At 44.4% G+C, this 18,928-nt stretch overlaps 1 protein-coding gene across 1 annotated transcript; it reads right to left on the minus strand.

Moving 5' to 3' along the window:
• Positions 1–18,219: 18,219 nt before the first annotated feature.
• LOC123441945 lies at positions 18,220–18,641 on the minus strand. Its single transcript, XM_045118107.1, has 2 exons — positions 18,448–18,641; positions 18,220–18,396 (listed from the first exon to the last, which is right to left on the minus strand). The coding sequence occupies exons 1-2, from the start codon at positions 18,601–18,603 to the stop codon at positions 18,220–18,222; spliced, it is 333 nt and encodes a 110-aa protein (XP_044974042.1). The 5' UTR covers positions 18,604–18,641.
• Positions 18,642–18,928: the final 287 nt, after the last annotated feature.

Below are 18,928 nucleotides of genomic sequence, written 5' to 3' on the forward strand. Positions count from 1 at the left end.
AAAGAGAAGCGATTGAAAGGTGATGCATTGCGGAAGTGAGGGTCGACCTTGAACACTTGTGTTCATGCTCATGGAAACAATTTAGAATTTTACATGGAAGTTTCTCAAAAAAATAATTATCCCCTTGTACAATTCCTTTGTGTTTTTAAAAATAATGTGCCAAGTAAAGCCTTTACGATTAATTTGGGTGATAGTTGTTTGATCACGCTAAGAAAAGACTGAAACTTTCTGCACACGAAATTAATTTTCATTTTTATTATGGAAGATATTTTGAGTTTATTATTTTTGCTGCTGATTTATATTCACATTTTCCAGACGTTCGTAATTTTTCAGATTTTTTAAGATATCAGAAGTATACAGAATATACAGATTGCTACAGACTGTTCTGTTTTGACAGATTCTGTTTTCTATGCATTGTTTTCTTATTTTGATGAATCTATGGGTAGTATCGGGGGGTATGAATCATGGTGAAGTTGGATTACAGTAGATATAATGCTAATATGAATTTAGAATGAGTTCACAACAGTACTTGAAGTGGTGATTTATTTTATTATACTAACGGATCTCACGAAGTTTTGTTGAGTTTTGTGTGATTGAAGTTTTCAAGTTTTAGGTGAGAGCACGATGGATGAAGGAATAAGGAGAGGCAAGAGCCTAAGCTTGGGGATGCCCGAGGCACCCCAAGGTAATATTCAAGGAAGACTCAAGCGTCTAAGCTTGGGTATGCCCCGGAAGGCATCCCCTCTTTCGTCTACAATCTATCGACAATTTTACTCGGAGCTATATTTTAATTCGTCACATGATATGTGCAAATGCTTGGAGCGTCTTTTGTGTTTATTTTTTCCTTTTTCTTTTATGCACCATGCTGGTATGAGATAGTACTTGGTTGGCTTTATAGAATGCTTCTTGTGCTTCACTTATATCTTTCGAAGTTTGGATTGCCTGTTTCCCTACACATAGAAAACCGCCATTTGTAGAATGCTCTTTTGCTTCACTTATATTTGTTAGAGCGGGGCATATATTTTGTAGAAACAATTAAACTCTCATGCTTCACTTATATCTATTTAGAGAGTTAACATGAGTTGGTCATTCACATGGTTAGTCATAAAATCCTACATAAAACTTGTAGATCACTGAATATGATATGTTTGATTCCTTGCAATAGTTTTGCGACATGAATATGTGATATTAGAGTCATTCTAGTGAGGAATTGTGTATTCGTAGAAATACTTGTGTTAAGGTTTGTGATTCCCGTAGCATGCACGTATGGTGAACCGTTATGTGATGAAGTCGGGGCATGATTTATTTATTGATTGTCATCCTTTGTGTGGAGGTCGGGATCGCGCGATGGTTAACTCCTACCAACCTTTCTCCTAGGAGCATGCGTGTAGTACCTTGTTTCGATGACTAATAGACTTTTGCAATAAGTATGTGAGTTCTTTATGACTAATGTTGAATCCATGGAGTATACGCACTCTCACCCTTCCACCATTGCTAGCCTCTCTAGTACCGTGCAACTTTCGCAGGTGCATTACACCCACCATATAGCCTTCCTCAAAACAGCCACAATACCTACCTATTATGGCATTTTCATAGCCATTCCGAGATATATTGCCATGAAACTACCACCATTCCGTCTCATCACATGTGCCACCACTTCCATATTGCCATTGCATGATCGTAAGATAGCTAGCATGATGTTTCCATGGCTTGTCCATTTTTTTGATGTCATTGTTATGCTAGATCATTGTCACGGTACACTACCGAAGGCATTTCATATAGAGTCATCATTGCTCTAAGTATTGAGTTGTAAGTGTGATGATCATCATTAATAGAGCATTGTACCATGTGAGGAAATAAAAGAGGCCAGCGAAGCCCATTTACAAAAAAGAGGCCAAAGATGCCCACCAAAATAAAAAAAAATATAAAAATAAAAAAGAGAGGCCAAAGAGCCCACAAAAAAATGAGAGAAAAGAGAGAAGGGGCAATTGCTACTATCCTCTTTCCACACTTGTGCTTCAAATAGCACTATGATCTTCATGACAGAGAGTCTCCTATGTTGTCACTTCCATATACTAGTGGGAAATTTTCATTATATAACTTGGCTTGTATATTCCAATGATGGGCTTTCTCAAAATTGCCCTAGGTCTTCCTGAGCAAGCAAGTTGGGTGCACACCCACTAGTTTCTTTTGTGAGCTTTCATACATTTATAAGCTCTAGTGCATCCGTTGCATGGCAATCCCTACTCACTCGCATTGATATCTATTGATGGGCATCTCCATAGCCCGTTGATACACCTAGTTGATGTGAGACTATCTTCTCCTTTTTTGTCTTCTCCACGACCACCATATTCTATTCCACCTATAGTGATATGTCCATGGATCACGCTCATGTATTGCGTGAAAGTTGAAATTTTTTGAGAACACTAAAGTATGAAACAATTGCTTGGCTAAAACCGGGGTTGTGCATGATTTAAATACGTTGTGTGGGAAGATGGAGCATAGCGAGACTATATGATTTTGTAGGGATAACTTCCTTTGGCCATGCTATTTTGAGAAGACATGATTGCTTTGTTAGTATGCTTGAAATATTATTGTCTTTATGTCAAATGATAGACTATTGCTTCGAATCACTAGTGATTTAGTATTCATGCCATGATTATATTATATGATCAAGATTATGCTAGGTAGCATTCCACATCAAAAATTATCTTTTTTATCATTTACCTACTCGAGGACGAGCAGGAATTAAGCTTGGGGATGCTGATACGTCTCCGTCGTATCTATAATTTTTGATTGTTTCATGCCAATATTCTACAACTTTCATATACTTTTGGCAACTTTTTATACTACTTTTGGGACTAACATATTGATCCAGTGCCCAGTGCCAGTTCCTGTTTGTTGCATGTTTTTTGTTTCGCAGAATATCCATATCAAATAAAGTCCAAACGTAAGAAAAACTTACGGGGATTTGTTTTGGAATATTTATGATTTTTGGGAAGAAGAATCAACGCGAGGCGATGCACGGAGTGCCCACAAGCCCTGTTGCCGCGGCCAGGGGGTGGGCCCGCGGCAGGCAGGCTTGTGGCCACTCCTTAAGGCGGTTGGAGACCTTCTTTTGCCGCAAGAAAGATAATATCCGGAAGAAAATCATGTTAAAAGTTCAGCCCAATCGGAGTTACGGATCTCCAGTAATTTAAGAAACAGTGAAACGCAGAATCTGGGAGCGCGAAAAACAGAAGGACACACAGAGAGAGATCCAATATCGGAGGGGCTCTCGCCCCTCCGCCACCATGGAGACCATGGACCAGAGGGGAAACCCTTCTCCCATCTAGGGAGGAGGTCAAGGAAGAAGAAGAAGGAGGGGGCTCTCTCCCCCTCTCTCCCGGTGGCGCCGGAACGCCGCCCGGGACATCATCGTGTGACGGCGATCTATACCAACACCTCCGTCATGTTCACCAACATCTCCATCATCTTCCCCCATCTATATTCAGTGGTTCACTCTCCCGCAACCCGCTGTACCCTCTACTTGAACATGGTGCTTTATGCTACATATTATTATCCAATGATGTGTTGCTACCCTATGATGTCTGAGTAGATTATCGTTGTCCTATCGGTGATTGATGAATTGCTATGATTGGTTTAATTTGCTTGTGGTTATGTTGTTGTCCTTTGGTGCCCATCATATGATCGCACGCGTGGATCACACCATAGGGTTAGTTGTATGTTGATAGGACTATGTATTGGCAGGCTAGAGTGACAGAAGATTCAAACCTAGCATAGAAATCGATGCATATGGGATTGAAGGGGGACCAATATATCTTATTACTATGGTTGGGTTTTACCTTAATGAGCGTTAGTAGTTGCAGACGCTTGCTAATAGTTCCAATCATAAGTGCATAGAATTCCAAGTAAGGGATGTCATGCTAGCAGAGGCCTCTCCCACATGATACTTGCTATCGATCTAGTAACGTAGTCAATTGCTTAGGGACAATTCCGCAACTCCTACCACCACTGTTCCACACTCATTAGACACTCGTAGTTGTTTATTTATCTAACCAGCCCCTAGTTTTATTTACGTGTTCTTCACTTTCTTGCAAGCCTATCCTGTCACTCCTACAAAGTACTTCTAGTTTCATACTTGTTCTAGGTAAATCGAACGTAAAGTGTGCATAGAGTTGTATCGGTGGTCGATAGAACTTGAGGGAATATTTGTCCTACCTTTAGCTCCTCGTTGGGTTCGACACTCTTACTTATCGAGAAAGGCTATAATTGATCCCCTATACTTGTGGGTTATCAGGGAGCATTATGCATGATTGTGGGTTCATGGCCCTCGATGTCTAGCTTGAGTGACGGAAACAAGAGACTAGGGGATGTGTTGTTGCCACTAGGGAGAAAACAACGGTGCTTGTGACCACGGTTGCAAGGATTGTTTACCTTACGCATAGTTCGTTAATGCAGTTGTCCGTTGCTTTGAGTTTACACTTTGGGTTGGGCTCGCAACTTAATACCAGCGAGATGTTCTGGATAGATATCTCAAAGTGGATGATTAGTAAGTAGATGCTGATGAATAAACAGTCTACTTATCTTGGCATACTGCCCATTACTATTGAACCTCTAACTATCAAGTAGCATAATTAGCATTGCGGTGCGTTCATAATTCTGTCAATTGCCCAACTGTGATTTGTTTACCCAAGCATAGTGTTTATCGTCTTTTGGGAGAGAGACATCACTAGCGAACATCACGTGACTCCAGTCCATATCACCATCATTGTTTACACCTCCACCATTTACCGTTTTCATTTACTTTTCTGTTGCAATCACTATTACTATTCCCGCTTGTGTTTTGATCCTTTGCAAACTACAAGGCCAGAGAGATTGGCAACCTCTCTGTACTCGTTGGGAGCAAAGTTATTTGTGTGTGTGCAGGTCCATGTCTTCTGCTAGCGCCAGGGTGGAAGACACCTACTTGTTGATCCTAGGAGTCCTCCTGGTTCGATAAACCTTACAGTTCCCGTGTGAGGGAAAACTTGCTGCTGACTATATCTCAACCTTCCACTTGGGGTAACAAATGGGGTGCGAAAAGTATATACTTCATCTCGTCATCAAGTATGCATTTATAAGTGACTGGAAAACCTAAGTGACCCCCGATAGGACTGTCATGGAATGCTTGGATAATCCTTCGCTGAATTTGAGTTCCTCCGCCTTGCCAAATCCTGCCTCTGAATCTGAAAATCCCTTGTTGTAGTTGGAATCTGCCTTTGGGATCTTCTCGCACTGCCAGTTGGTCCAAAAGTTTGTGTGCTTTTGGGTTGTTGTTGTAGCTGGCTATGACGTCTTCCAACCAACTGGGATGACACGAAGTGATGGATGTGAGCCGGTCCCCTGGTTGGGCTCTAGATAAAGCATCCGCGCCCGTGTTATCCATGCCTTTCTCCTAATGCGATATCGCACACCCAACAGTTTGGTAAAGGCTTTCTGTTTCCACGGGGTGGTTAAGCGTTGCTCTTCCAAGTGTGTCAAACTCTTTTGGTGAGTCCATATATCAAACTCAGCGTGTTGTAAATATGGATGCCACTAATCCACCGCAACAATGATGGCGAGGTACTCCTTTTCATATGTTGATAGACCTTGATATCTTGGCCTGAGAGCTTTGCTCAGGAATGCGATTGGGTGGCCTTTTTGTTGGAAAATCGCCCCGATGCCCCGCTCGTTGGCATAAGTTTCCACTTTGAACTGCTGATGGAAGTTGGGAAGTGCTAGTACCGATGCTGATCTAAGATGTTGTTTCAAAACTTGAAATGCACTTTTTGTTGTGGACGTCCAAAGGAATGGCACGCCTTTCTTGAGAAGGTTGAACAATGGCCTTGAGATCACCCAAAAGTTATGTACAAAGCGACGGTAGTACCCCGCTAAGCCCAAGAACCTACAGACTCCCTTGATGTCCATTGGCGTGGAACATTGTACTACGACTGCTATCTTGGTCTGATCTGTTGCCACCCCTTGTGCACTGATGACATGTTTGAGGTAAGCTATTCATTACTGCCTGAATGCACACTTTCTTAGCTTGACCTTCTAGCTATTTCTGCGAAGTAACTCCAGTACTTACTGAACATGATGAGCATGTTTTTCCGAAGTCGCACAGAAGATGAGGATGACGTCAAAGAAACACAAAACTCAGACTCATAGAAGTGGCTTCAAAGTTGTGTTCATGGCGCCTGATACGTCTCAAACGTATCTATAATTTTTGATGGTTTCATGCTGTTATCTTGTCAACTTTGGATGTTTTATGTACCTTTTATATTTTTTTTGGGACTAACTTATTAGTTCGGTGCCAAGTGTAAGTTCCTGTTTTTTTGTGTGTTTTTGACTCTTTTCATATCTGATTTTGAAACGGAGTCCAAACGGAATAAAATCCCTGAAATAAATTTTTCCAGAACGAAAGAAGATGAGGGGACTTGAGGGCCAAGGCAGGAGAGCCACAGGGGGCCCACAAGCCCTGTAGCCGCCACCAGGGGGCGGTGGCTACCAGGCTTGTGGCCTCCCTGGAGCCCCCCTGCCCTAGCTCTTTCGCCTATATATTCCCTAAAATCCAGAAAAAATCACGGCATCCACGAAAACACTTTTCCGCCGCCGCAAGCTTCCGTTTCCGCGAGATCTCATCTGCAGACCCTTCCCGGTGCTATGCCGGAGGGGACTTTGGAGTTGGAGGGCTTCTACATCAACATCATCGCCCCTCCAATGACTCGTGAGTAGTTCACTTCAGACCTACGGGTCCGTAGTTAGTAGCTAGATGGCTTCTTCTCTCTCTTGGATCTTCAATACAAAGTTCTCCATGATCTTCATGGAGAACTATCCGATGTAATCCTCTTTGGCGGTGTGTTTGTCGAGATCCGATGAATTGTGAATTTGTGATCATATTATCTATGATATATATTTGTCCGAGTCTTGGGTTTTGTTTGGCCAACTAGATCTATAATTCTTGCAATCGGAGAAGTGCTTGGTTTTGGGTTCATACCGTGTGGTGACCTTTCCCAGTGACAGAATGGGCAACAAGGCACACGTCGTGTTGTTGCCATCAAGGGTAACAAGATGGGCTTTTATCGTAGATATGAGATTGTCTATCTACATCATGTCATCTTGCTTAAGGCGTTACTCTATTCTTTTGGACTTAATACACTAGATGCATGCTGGATAGCGGTCGACGTGTGGAGTAATAGTAGTAGATGCAGAAAGTATCGGTCTACATGTTTTGGACGTGATGCCTATAGATATAATCATTGCCTTAGATAACGTCACGACTTTGCGCGGTTCTATCAGTTGCTCGACAGTAATTCGTTCACCCACCGTCTACTTGCTTTCATGAGAGAAGCCACTATTGAACACTACGGCCCCCGGGTCTATTCACAACTATCGTTTCCACTTTCGCTTTTACTTTGCTTTGTTTCTTTTTGATTTCAGTTCTCACTTGGCAAACAATCTATAAGGGATTGACAACCCCTTCATAGCGTTGGGTGCTAGCTCTTTGTGTTTGTGCAGGTACTTGTGACAATCCTTCACTGGATCGATACCTTGGTTCTCAAAACTGACGGAAATACTTACGCCACTGTGCTACATCACCCTTTCTGCTTCGAGGGAACACCAACGCTAGGCTCCAAGGCACGGGGGAATCCTTTGCATATTTGCCAAGGAAGTCCCTAAAGGTGTAGCCGTAGCAGAAGGATTCCTGGTGCCTTTGCTGAGGAGTATCAAGACAAGAATAGTCTCCCGTCAACACGCTTGTTTCTGGCACCGTTGGAAGGTCTTTTGTTGCAGTAGCAGAAGTATTTCTGGCGCCGTTTCTGGGGAAGGAGAGATCTAATCAAGTAGGTGTCGCAAACTCATCTCTTGCATTTACTTTGTTTGCCAGTTGCCTCTCGTTTTCCTCTCCCCCACTTCACCAATTTTCCTTTTTCGTTTGCCTTTGTCGTTCGCCTTTTCGTTCGCCCTTTTCTTTCGCTTGCTTCCTGTTCGTTCGTGTGCTATGTGCCTTCAATATGCTTGCATCTTCGCTTGCTGAAAATCTAGTGATATGGATCCTCATCCATTTGCTAATCTCTTTAAGAGATCCAATTATGTTGATCCAATTGCTAGTAAGTTGAGTGCACTTGACTATCTTTATGGAGTTTTGCTTGAGATGCGTGAATCTGAAAATCATGATGAAGAAATTTATGAAGTGATTCACAAGGGCTCCTTGAATGAAAAGCATGATTGCAATGGTTTCACTATAAATCCTATTAGTGACAATCATGCTAAAAATATGCAAAACCCTAAGCTTGGGGGTGCTTGTTTTGCTATGCCCCCTACTTGTTGCAATAATCATGATTGGGGTGATGATCTTTCTTATGATCTTGAAAATTTGTTTAAGCCTCATGACGAATATGATATTTGCAATAATATTGAAAGTGGGATTGGAGAAGTCATGACTTTAGTTGATGACAATCCCACTATTTTTTATGAGCGTCAACTTTGCATGCATGTGGATCATGAAAAGAATATCCTTTGTGATAGCTATATTGTTGAATTTGATTATGATCCCACATGTAAATGCTTTGAGAGAGGAAAATATTTTGGTAGAAACTTTCATGTTACCAAATTACCTCTCGTTATGTTGAGATTGCTATTGTCTCTTTCTTCTTCCTTGCATTTGGTAACTATTGGTTGTCTTGCCAATTTGTTCTCCTATAAAATGCCTATGCATAGGAAGTATGTTAGACTTAGATGTGATTTTTACATGCTTTATGATGCTCTTGTTGTGCTTCAATTCTTGTCTTTTATGTGAGCATCATTGAAATCTTTATGCCTAACTAAGGGCGTTAAACAATAGCGCTTGTTGGGAGGCAACCCAACGAATCTATCATTTTTCTTTCTGTTTTGTGTTTTCCACACTTTAATAATTCTGTTATGACTGTATTTTTTGTGTTTCTTTTTGCGTTTGTGCCAAGTAAAACCATTATGGTTAGTCTTGGGGATGATCGTTTGGTCATGCTGGAAAAGACAGAAACTTTCTGCTCACGAAAAGAATTTTCATTTTTTTTCTGTAAGAGCTTTTGAGTTTATTCTTTTTGCTGCTGATTTCTATGCAAGTTCTTTAGACTGTCGTAAGTGTTCAGAATTTTTGAAGTTTTAAAGTATACGAAGTATACAGATTGCTACAGACTGGTCTGCTGTTAACAGATTCTGTTTTTGTTGAGTTGGTTGCTTATTTTGATGAAACTATGGATAGTATCGGGGGGTATTAGCCATGGAAGATTGAAAATACAGTAACCCAACATCAACATAAGTAGAATTTAAGTTTGCTACAATACCTAAGGAAGTGGTGGTTTGCTTTCTTATACTAATGTTATCACGAGTTTCTGTTTAAGTTTCGTGTTGTGAAGTTTTCAAGTTTTGGGTGAAGTTCTTATGGACAAAGAGATAAAGAGTGGCAAGAGCTCAAGCTTGGGGATTCCCAAGGCACCCCAAGTTGATTCAAGGATGCCGTAAAAGCCTAAGCTTGGGGATGCCCCGGGAAGGTATCCCCTCTTTCGTCTTCAATCCATCGGTAACGTTACTTGGGGCTATATTTTTATTCACCACATGTTATGTGTTTTGCTTGGATCGTCTTGTATCGTAGGAGTCTTTTATTTTTTGTGTGTCGCAATCATCCTTGCTGCACACCTAGAGAGAGATACATGCACTCACCGTGATTTTGTCGAGCTTCACTTATATCCTTTGGTAGACAATTCAGCTCATATGTGCTTCACTTATATGTTTTGAGCTAGTTGATTTTGCTCTGTGTGCTTCACTTATATCTTTTAGAGCACGGAAGCGCATGGCTTAGTAGTTGATCTATGCTATGAAAGTAGTCTCAAAAGGGGTAGTTATCCAAAGTGATATGGAAACTTCCATCTCCATGTGCATTGAATAGTTAGACAAGTTTGATTCATCTCAATTAGTTTTGAGTTGCGGTTGTGGTAATATTGAAGTTATGATAGTAAGGTGTTGTGGATCTAGAAATACTTCTGTTGAAGTTAGTGATTCCCGTAGCATGCACGTATGGTGAACCGCTATGTGATGAAGTCTGAGCATGATTAGTCTATTCATTGTCATCCTTTGTGTGGCGGTCGGGATCGCGGATGGATTATACCTACCAACCCTTCCCCTAGGAGTATGTGTTGAATGCTTTGTTTCGGTTACTACTAAAACTTTTGCAACAAGTATATGAGTTCTTCATGACTAATGTTGAGTCCATGGTTTAGATGCAGTTTCACCTTCCACCATCACTATCTTCTTAGTGTCGTGCAACTTTCGCCGGTGCACAAAACCCACCATTAGCCTCCCTCAAAACAGCCACCATACCTACCTACTATGGCTTTTTCAAAGTCATTCTGAGATATATTGCCATGCAACTACCACCATGACATGTGCCACCACTTCTACATTGCCATTGCATGATCGTAAGATAGCTAGCATGATGTTTCCATTAATGTCTATGCCATGCTAGATCATTGTCACGGTACACTACCGAAGGCATTCCATATAGAGTCATCATTGTTCTAAGTTTTGAGTTGTAAGTGTGATGATCATCATTGATGGAGCATTGTCCCATGTGAGGAAATAAAAGAGGCCAGCGAAGCCCATATACAAAAAGAGGCCAAAGATGCCCACCAAAAAAAGAGAGGCCAAAGAGCCCACCAAAAAAAGAGAGAAAAAGAGAGAAGGGACAATGCTACTATCCTTCCACACTTGTGCTTAATAAGCACCACGATCTTCATGATTGAGAGTCTCTCGTTTTGTCACCACCATATAGCTAGTGGGAAATTTTCATTATATAACTTGGCTTGTATATTCCAATGATAGGCTTCCTCAAAATTGCCTTAGGTCTTCGTGAGCAAGCAAGTTGGATGCACACCCACTAGTATTCTTTAAAAGCTTTCACATACTGTTAGCTCTAGTGAATCATTTGTATGGCAATCGCTACTCATTCACATTGATATCTATTGATGAGCATCTCCACAGCTCATTGATATGCCTAGTTAATGTGACCATCTTCTCCTTGTTTGTCTTGCAACCTCCACCACACTCCATTCCACTTATAGTGCTAAAACCATGGCTCACGCTCATGTATTGCGTGAGAGCTGAAAAGGTTTGAGAAAGTAAAAGTGTGAAAACAATTACTTGGCCAATACCGGGGTTGTGCATGATTTAAATTCGTTGTGCAAGGATGATAGAGCATAGCCAGACTATATGATTTTGTAGGGATAACTTTCTTTTGGCCTTGTTATTTTGAAAGTTCATGATTACCTTGCTAGTTTGCTTGAATTATTATTGTCTCCACTTCAATAGCAAACTATTTCTTTGAATCTAATGGATCTGAACATTCACGTCACATAAGAGGAGTTACAAAGGACATCTATGCTAGGTAGCATGAAAGCATCAAAAATTCATTCTTTATCACTTCCCTACTCGAGGATGAGCAGGAGTTAAGCTTGGGGATGCTTGATACGTCTCAAACGTATATATAATTTTTGATGGTTTCATGTTGTTATCTTGTCAACTTTGGATGTTTTATGTACCTTTTATATCTGTTTTGGGACTAACTTATTAATTCAGTGCCAAGTGCTAGTTCCTGTTTTTTCTATGTTTTTTACTCTTTTCAGATCTGATTTTGGAACGGAGTCCAAACGGAATAAAATCCTGAAATAAATTTTTCCAGAACGGAAGATCAGGGGACATGAGGGCCAAGGCAGGAGAGCCACAGGGGGCCCACAAGCCGTGTAGCCGCCACCAGGGGGGCGGCGGCTACCAGGCTTGTGGCCTCCCTGGAGCCCCCCTGCCCTAGCTCTTTCGCCTATATATTCCCTAAAATCCAGAAAAAAAGCAGGGCATCCACGAAAACATTTTTCCGCCGCCGCAAGCTTCCGTTTCTGTCAGATCTCATCTGGAGACCCTTCCCGGTGCCCTGCCGGAGGGGACTTTGGAGTTGGAGGGCTGCTACATCAACATCATCGCCCCTCCAATGACTCGTGAGTAGTTCACTTCACACCTACGGGTCCGTAGTTAGTAGCTAGATGGCTTCTTCTCTCTCTTGGATCTTCAATACAAAGTTCTCCATGATCTTCATGGAGATCTATCCGATGTAATCCTCTTTGGAGGTGTGTTTGTCGAGATCCGATGAATTGTGGATTTGTGATCAGATTATCTGTGATATATATTTGAGACTTTGCTGATTTCTTATATGCATGATTTGATATCCTTGTAAGTCTCTCCGAGTCTTGGGTTTTGTTTGACCAACTAGATCTATGATTCTTGCAATGGGAGAAGTGCTTGGTTTTGGGTTCATACCGTGTGGTGACCTTTCCCAGTGACAGAAGGGGCAGCAAGGCACGCATCATGTTGTTGCCATCAAGGGTAACAAGATGGGCTTTTATCGTAGATATGAGATTGTCCATCTATATCATGTCATCTTGCTTAAGGCGTTACTCTGTTCTTTTGGACTTAATACACTAGATGCATGCTGGATAGCGGTCGACGTGTGGAGTAATAGTAGTACATGCAGAAAGTATCGGTCTACTTGTTTTGGACGTGATGCCTATAGATATAATCATTGCCTTAGATAACGTCACGACTTTGCGTGGTTCTATCAATTGCTCGACAGTAATTCGTTCACCCACCGTCTACTTGCTTTCATGAGAGAAGCCAGTAGTGAACACTACGGCCCCCGGGTCTATTCACAACTATCGTTTCCACTTTCGCTTTTACTTTGCTTTGTTTCTTTTTGCTTTCAGTTCTCACTTGGCAAACATTCTATAAGGGATTGACAACCCCTTCATAGCGTTGGGTGCAAGCTCTTTGTGTTTGTGCAGGTACTTGTGACAATCCTTCACTGGATCGATACCTTGGTTCTCAAAACTGAGGGAAATACTTACCGCCGCTGTGCTACATCACCCTTTCCGCTTTGAGGGAACACCAACGCAAGGCTCCAAGGCCACGGGGGAATCCTTTGCATATTTGCCAAGGAAGTCCCTAAAGTCCTAGCCGTAGCAGAAGGATTCCTGGTGCCTTTGCTAAGGAGTATCAAGACAAGAATAGTCTCCCGTCAACACGCTTGTTTCTGGCGCCGTTGGAAGGTCTTTTGTTGTAGTAGCAGCGCCCAAAAAGGTGGGTGGTGCTCCTGCCAACCCGAATGAGACCACTTGAATTCAAAATGTCCGTGATGAGTTTGAAAGATTGTCTTGTATTCCTCTCCTGGGGCCAGGCGAATCTGATGGTACCCTACTCTCAGGTCGAGTTTAGAGAACGAGGCTGCTCCGTGCAGCTCATCGAGCAGCTCCTCTTAACTGGAACATGGTGTTTTCTCATGACAGTGATAGTGTTGAGCTGGCAGTAGTCGATGCAGAGGCACCATGTGCCATCTTTTTTTCTTGACCAGAATAACCGGTGATGAAAACGGACTGGTGCTACGTTGGATCACATGTGATCACAGCAATGCTTCCACTTGAGCTTCAATTTCAGTCTTGAGGTCCGGCTTGTGACGATAGGGTTTGACATTTACTAGTTGTGCTCCGGAATGAGCGGAATGCGGTGGTCACAGTCGTGTCTTGGTGAAAGCACAATTTCTCCCTAGGGTGGTTTTGATAATTGATCACAACATATGCATCATTGGACTAATATGTTTTCCAAGTATATTTCAGAAAAGTTCAAAAGATGCTATGTCTAAAGTTTTATGTGGAGATTCCCCTTGATGCAAGACAGGAATAGAATTGGCTCAAGCTTCAAGCTAGAAGGCTCTTCATTTTCTATTTTGTGAGAAATCACATTTGAGTCCATAGGAAAGCCAATACTATTAAAAGGGGGTGAGGTAGTAAAATGAACCGATTGCTAAAAGTGCTCAAAGTTAGCCACCAACATACTCAGTCATTTTCCCACGCTATCAATTTCCACATACACAAATTCGGTGTCACCAACTTTCATATTTCGGACCCCCCGAGTTTGACCTCACACAGAAACCCTAGCCACTTCCACCAAATCGGTGCAACCAAATCCATATCGGTGCTTCCGAGTTCAGTGTGACCAACATTGTGTTGACAAGATACACAAAATTGGAATTCCCGAGTTTGAGTATCGGTGCCACCAAGTTTGGCCATCTGACCGTTAACTACCTTTTCGGTACCACCGAGTTTCATATATCGGTCTCACCGAGATTCAAAAGTTCACACCTTTCTGCTAATCGGTACCACCGAATTTTCAACTTCGGTGTCATCGAGTTTGCCACTTTGTATGTAACGGTTGGATTTTGGCTGCTGCCTATATATACCCCTTCACGCACCTCTCATTCGTGGGAGAAGCACTCAGAACACACACTTCATTGCCAGATCCATTTTCTGAGAAAGAACCACCTACTCATCTGTTGAGACCAAGATATTCCACTCAATTCATTTGAATCTTGATCTCTAGCCTCCACAAGCTGATTTCCACTAAATAAATCTCTCCTACCCATGCATATTCTGTGAGAGAGTGATTTTGTGTTGATGAGGCTATCTTTAGAAGCACAAGAGAAAGGAGTTCATTGATCTACCACATATATTACCTTTTGGAGGGTGGTGCCTCCTAGATTGGTTAGGTGTCGCTTGGGAGCTTCCTACTTCGTGTTGTGGAGTTGAAACAAGATGTTTGTAAGGGCAAGGAGATCGCCTACTTCGTGAAGATCGACCGTGAGTAACGCTAGTCCTCCGTGGACAGAAGTCGTGGTGTAATAGACGAGGCCACTTCTTTGTGGACCCTCTGTTGGTGGAGCCCACCGTCGACACTCGCAGTCGTTACCCTCCGTGGGTTGAAGTCTCCACTAACATGGACGTGCGATAGCGCCACCTAACGGAACCATGCCAAAAATCAGCATGTCAACCTCATGCGTTTGATCTCCCTACTTTACTCCTTTACTTTACACTTGCATGTTTTACTTTCCGCTGCTACACTCTTAGAAATGCATGTGTAGGGTGTACTTGACTTGCTATAACTGCCATAGGTGCCTCTCAACTAAAATTGGGAAAAGGCAAAAAAATTATCTTGTCAAGTAGTCTAATCACCCCCCTCTAGACATACTTTTGATCCTACATGGTGGTAGCCCTTTTGGTTCTTCAAACACATCCGGGAATTGATCAAGTATTGCTTGAATGCTAGGTGGAATCCTTTCTGCTACTTTTGTCTCAGGTACGACCATGCATAGGTGTATGATATGCGTAATCGCCCCTTGGTTGCACATCCCTTGAAGTTGTATGTTGTTGATTGCTTGGCAGTCGGTCGAGGCTGCTTCCTGCCCAAGGAGCCGAAGTGGACCTGCTGGCGTCTGGATTTCTATGAACTCATCACACCAATCGACCGTCATAGGACTGTGTTCCTCGAGCTAGTCCATGCCGAGTATGATGTCATAGGTGCCCAGGGCCAGCACTTTTAGATCCGTGTAGAATTCATGTCTTTGAGAATACCATGCACTACTGGGGACAAACGAGGAGCAGAGAAGCTCACCGCATCTGCTACCCTGACTTTGTTGGGCTTGGGCAAGGGTTGAACCCTTGTGATTGAACTGGCCAACTGCTTGTTGATGAATGAGTTGGTGCTGTCGGAGTCGACCAACAGAAGAACTTCCCGCCCTTGAATCCAGGCATGCAATTGGAATGCCTTGGCCGACACACCACCTATAACAGCGGAGAGTGATATCTCAATGATCGTGTCATCCCGCTCATCGCCTACCGGACATTGCGTGTCGATGAAGTTGTGGAGGCCGAACATGTTCGAAAGCTCTTCAACAACTTTGAGTTGCACTGAAGTGGGACACACATGATCGTGTGCCCACCTCTCGCCACACTTGAAACAGAGCCCTCTCGCTCTTCTGTAGTCATGCATCGTCTTGAGCTTGGATGTGTCTGCTCGAGCTACATCAGTGCCCCGACGATTCGTTGCCGGTGCAGATGGTATCGGCCGTATGGGTGGTGGTGGCAGAGGTAGAGGCGTGCCCTGGCGCGGCGCCGTCTCTATAGGCCGCGGTAAGGTGCCGAACGCGCCCTCCGCCACTTCTTCTTGGAGCAAAGCCAAAGCGCATGTCGTATCCAGATCAGGAGACCTGTCGACGAGCACCACTGCACGAATGTCCTTCCAGAGTCCCTCAACAAAACGGGCCATAAAATATAATGGGTGAATAGAGTCTGAATATGATGTCAAATGATTGATAATCAATTCAAATTGCTCAATGTAATTTGCTACTGTGGACGTTTGATGGACAATGTAGAACTGTCTGATCAATGTTTGGTGCCGATCTCGCCCAAAACGATTGCACATAAGTGAAGTAAAAGAGTCCCAATTGAAATAAACCACACGTTTCTAAATCGATTGTAACCAGACTGAGGTCGAGCCTAAAAAGTTCAGAGCAGCCATAGGAACCCAAAAGGATGGTGCTATGCCAAACATCTAAAAATATTGTTCACAAAGAGTCTTCCACAGGTTCGGGTTGTCGCGCTTGAACTATGGAAATGTGATGGATGGGTGAGATTGACCCAGTCCACACAGGAGCTGACTCGCGTGGGCAAACGGAGGCAGACTCAGTGAAGTTGTGATGAGAGATGTGTACTCACCCATGGCCGAGGACGGTGGCGGTGCCTGAAACGATACCGCCCTGGGTCCCCGTGGAGAGTTGCTGATGCCGTGGCCCTATGGCCCGTGAGGAGTGTCGACTGCGCCGAACCCGGGCCAGTGTGGGTTCTGATAGTCGCTGGTGGGCCGTAGCTGGAAGTAGATGCCCGATTCTCCTCTCCCACCTTGTGCAGCGGTGGCTGCGCTGCTTGGAGCGGCGCCACGGCATCACCTAGATCGACAATGCGCCTTTCTAGATCAGGACGCCAATTGACGAGCTCGTCAATTTTCGCCGCCGTAGCTTGGATCTTGGTGATGGTCTTGGATTGGGCTTTGAGCATGGTATCCAGTCGCTCTAGGAACGCTTCGATCGACGGATCCATGGCGACGAGTTGGGATTGCACCTGCCGCATCTACCGTGTCTCGACGAGACGATCCAGGATGAACGGGAGGTGGTGGAGGTTTGGTCTCTGATACCAAGTGATAGGTGGCCACAAGTATAGGTGATATGGCGAGTAGCAATATGTGGAGCTAGCTATTACAGGCATGGATACATGAGATCGAAGATCTGGCTAGGGTTCGTGCGGGAGGAAGAAAAGGGGAAAGCCAAGCCGTCGACCGCCTGATCCACTGGATGCCTCCCTCCACGCACGCGACTGCATAAGTAGGTGATGCGTGGGTCTTCATTGGCCCAGTCCGGGCCGTGGACGTTGGAGTTGGGCCGTCGCAACCTGGTGGGCCGAGGGGCGGTGCTGACAATGCTGGGGTCGCTCCCATGTGGGTTCCTCCCTGGAGATATGCTGACATTCTATATGTGTCCGCTCTCATCACCACCTCGCCGTACAGGAACAACGACAGCTTGTCGATGACGGTCTGGTCCAGCCCGGAGTCATGCAGGTGGAACAGTTGCTGCAGCTGCCTCTCCACTGCCAACCCCCTCCCCCTCACCCTCCACCGCCCCCGCCGTCGTCTTGTCTCTTCTTGACCTCCTTGTCAGCGAGGAAGCAGCACACCGCCCTTCGTATCCAACCACCAGAGAATAAAACTGAAATCATGGCGACGGCGACGAAGCCAATGGAGAGGGGCTGGCGACACAAGCGAGGGAGAGGGGTCGACGACGCAGGTGAGGGAGAGGCGCCGGCGACGCAGGCGAGGGAGAAGCTAGATTCGGCGGGGGCGAGCAGCTGAGTTGAGCGAGCGAGCGAGCAAGTGAGACAGGAGGGTAGTTTAGGAAACAGAAAAATAAATTGTACGTGACAAATTTTGAACTAAAAACCTTCAACGACAACTATTCTGGAACAGGCGGAGTACTTCGGAAACTATACCGTTCTTCTTCCATCCCATAATGAAAGACGTTTGCAAGGTAGGAATAGTACTATTTCTGTAGCAAACGGTGAACTGAAGCCTACATTACCGGACAATGCGTGGCAAGAAAGAAAAAGGTGCAAGTATAATATATATATAGCTCAACTCAAGTGCGTAATGACAAACAAAGGTCGGCAAACTTTGGCTCGCGCGTGGAGGGTTGTATACGGAAGAGCACCTCCTTATTCGTACTACAGATACAACTGGTTAAGCAGCCGATGCGTCGAGGCAGACCCACTGGCCGAGGAAGATCTTGACGCAGTTGATGTTGGGGTTGAAGCCCAGGAACTGGTCCTGGGTCAGACCGCCGCTCTCCGCGATGGAGGAGCAAGTGTCGCCCGCCTGCACCGCGTTCACCTGGCTGCACGTCAGCGCAGGCACCGCCTTCGCCGCATAACCTGCAAGACACACAGGCACATTTGGCCACTGTTACACATGCAGATCAACTGGATGCTGCTGATCGGTTGACATGGGCGTACCTCCGCTAATGCTGTGGCGCTGCACCTGCAGGGTGACCCTCGCGTCGGCGAGGGTGACCGCGGCCACGAGAAGGGACGCGATCAGGAGAGCGGCGACTCCGTGGTTGGCCATTGCAGATGCAAATGCTGCCGACGCCAAGGAAGGATGGGCTTCAGTTATCAGGCTCTGCTTGCGGTGGTGATGAGAGAGGGTTAGTCCTTTCCTTTTATAGCATGGGCATGATGAGAGAGGCAAAGTCGATAAGACGCATGCAACGAAAAGAAACATGCCGGGGGCATTGGGAAGTGCGTCGAGAGTGTGGACATGGCGTTGAGGCCATTTGTAAGCCGGCCAATGGTTGGTTTGGTGATTTGGTCATCCATGACCAAGTAAACACAGAGGAATGGTGTATGATTCCTATGCAACTAGATTGGCATGCTTATGCGGCGCGGTCAAT

This window comes from Hordeum vulgare, chromosome 3H (genome assembly GCF_904849725.1).
Source record: "Hordeum vulgare subsp. vulgare chromosome 3H, MorexV3_pseudomolecules_assembly, whole genome shotgun sequence".
Classification (NCBI taxonomy): domain Eukaryota; kingdom Viridiplantae; phylum Streptophyta; class Magnoliopsida; order Poales; family Poaceae; genus Hordeum; species Hordeum vulgare.

Coding starts and splice junctions, on each gene's coding strand:
- LOC123441945 (XM_045118107.1), bottom strand. CDS start 18,603: ATGGCCAACCACGGAGTCGCCGCTCTCCTGATCGCGTCCCTTCTCGTG. Junction 18,397..18,447: donor AGCATCCAGTTGATCTGCAT/GTGTAACAGTGG, acceptor TATGCGGCGAAG/GCGGTGCCTGCGCTGACGTG.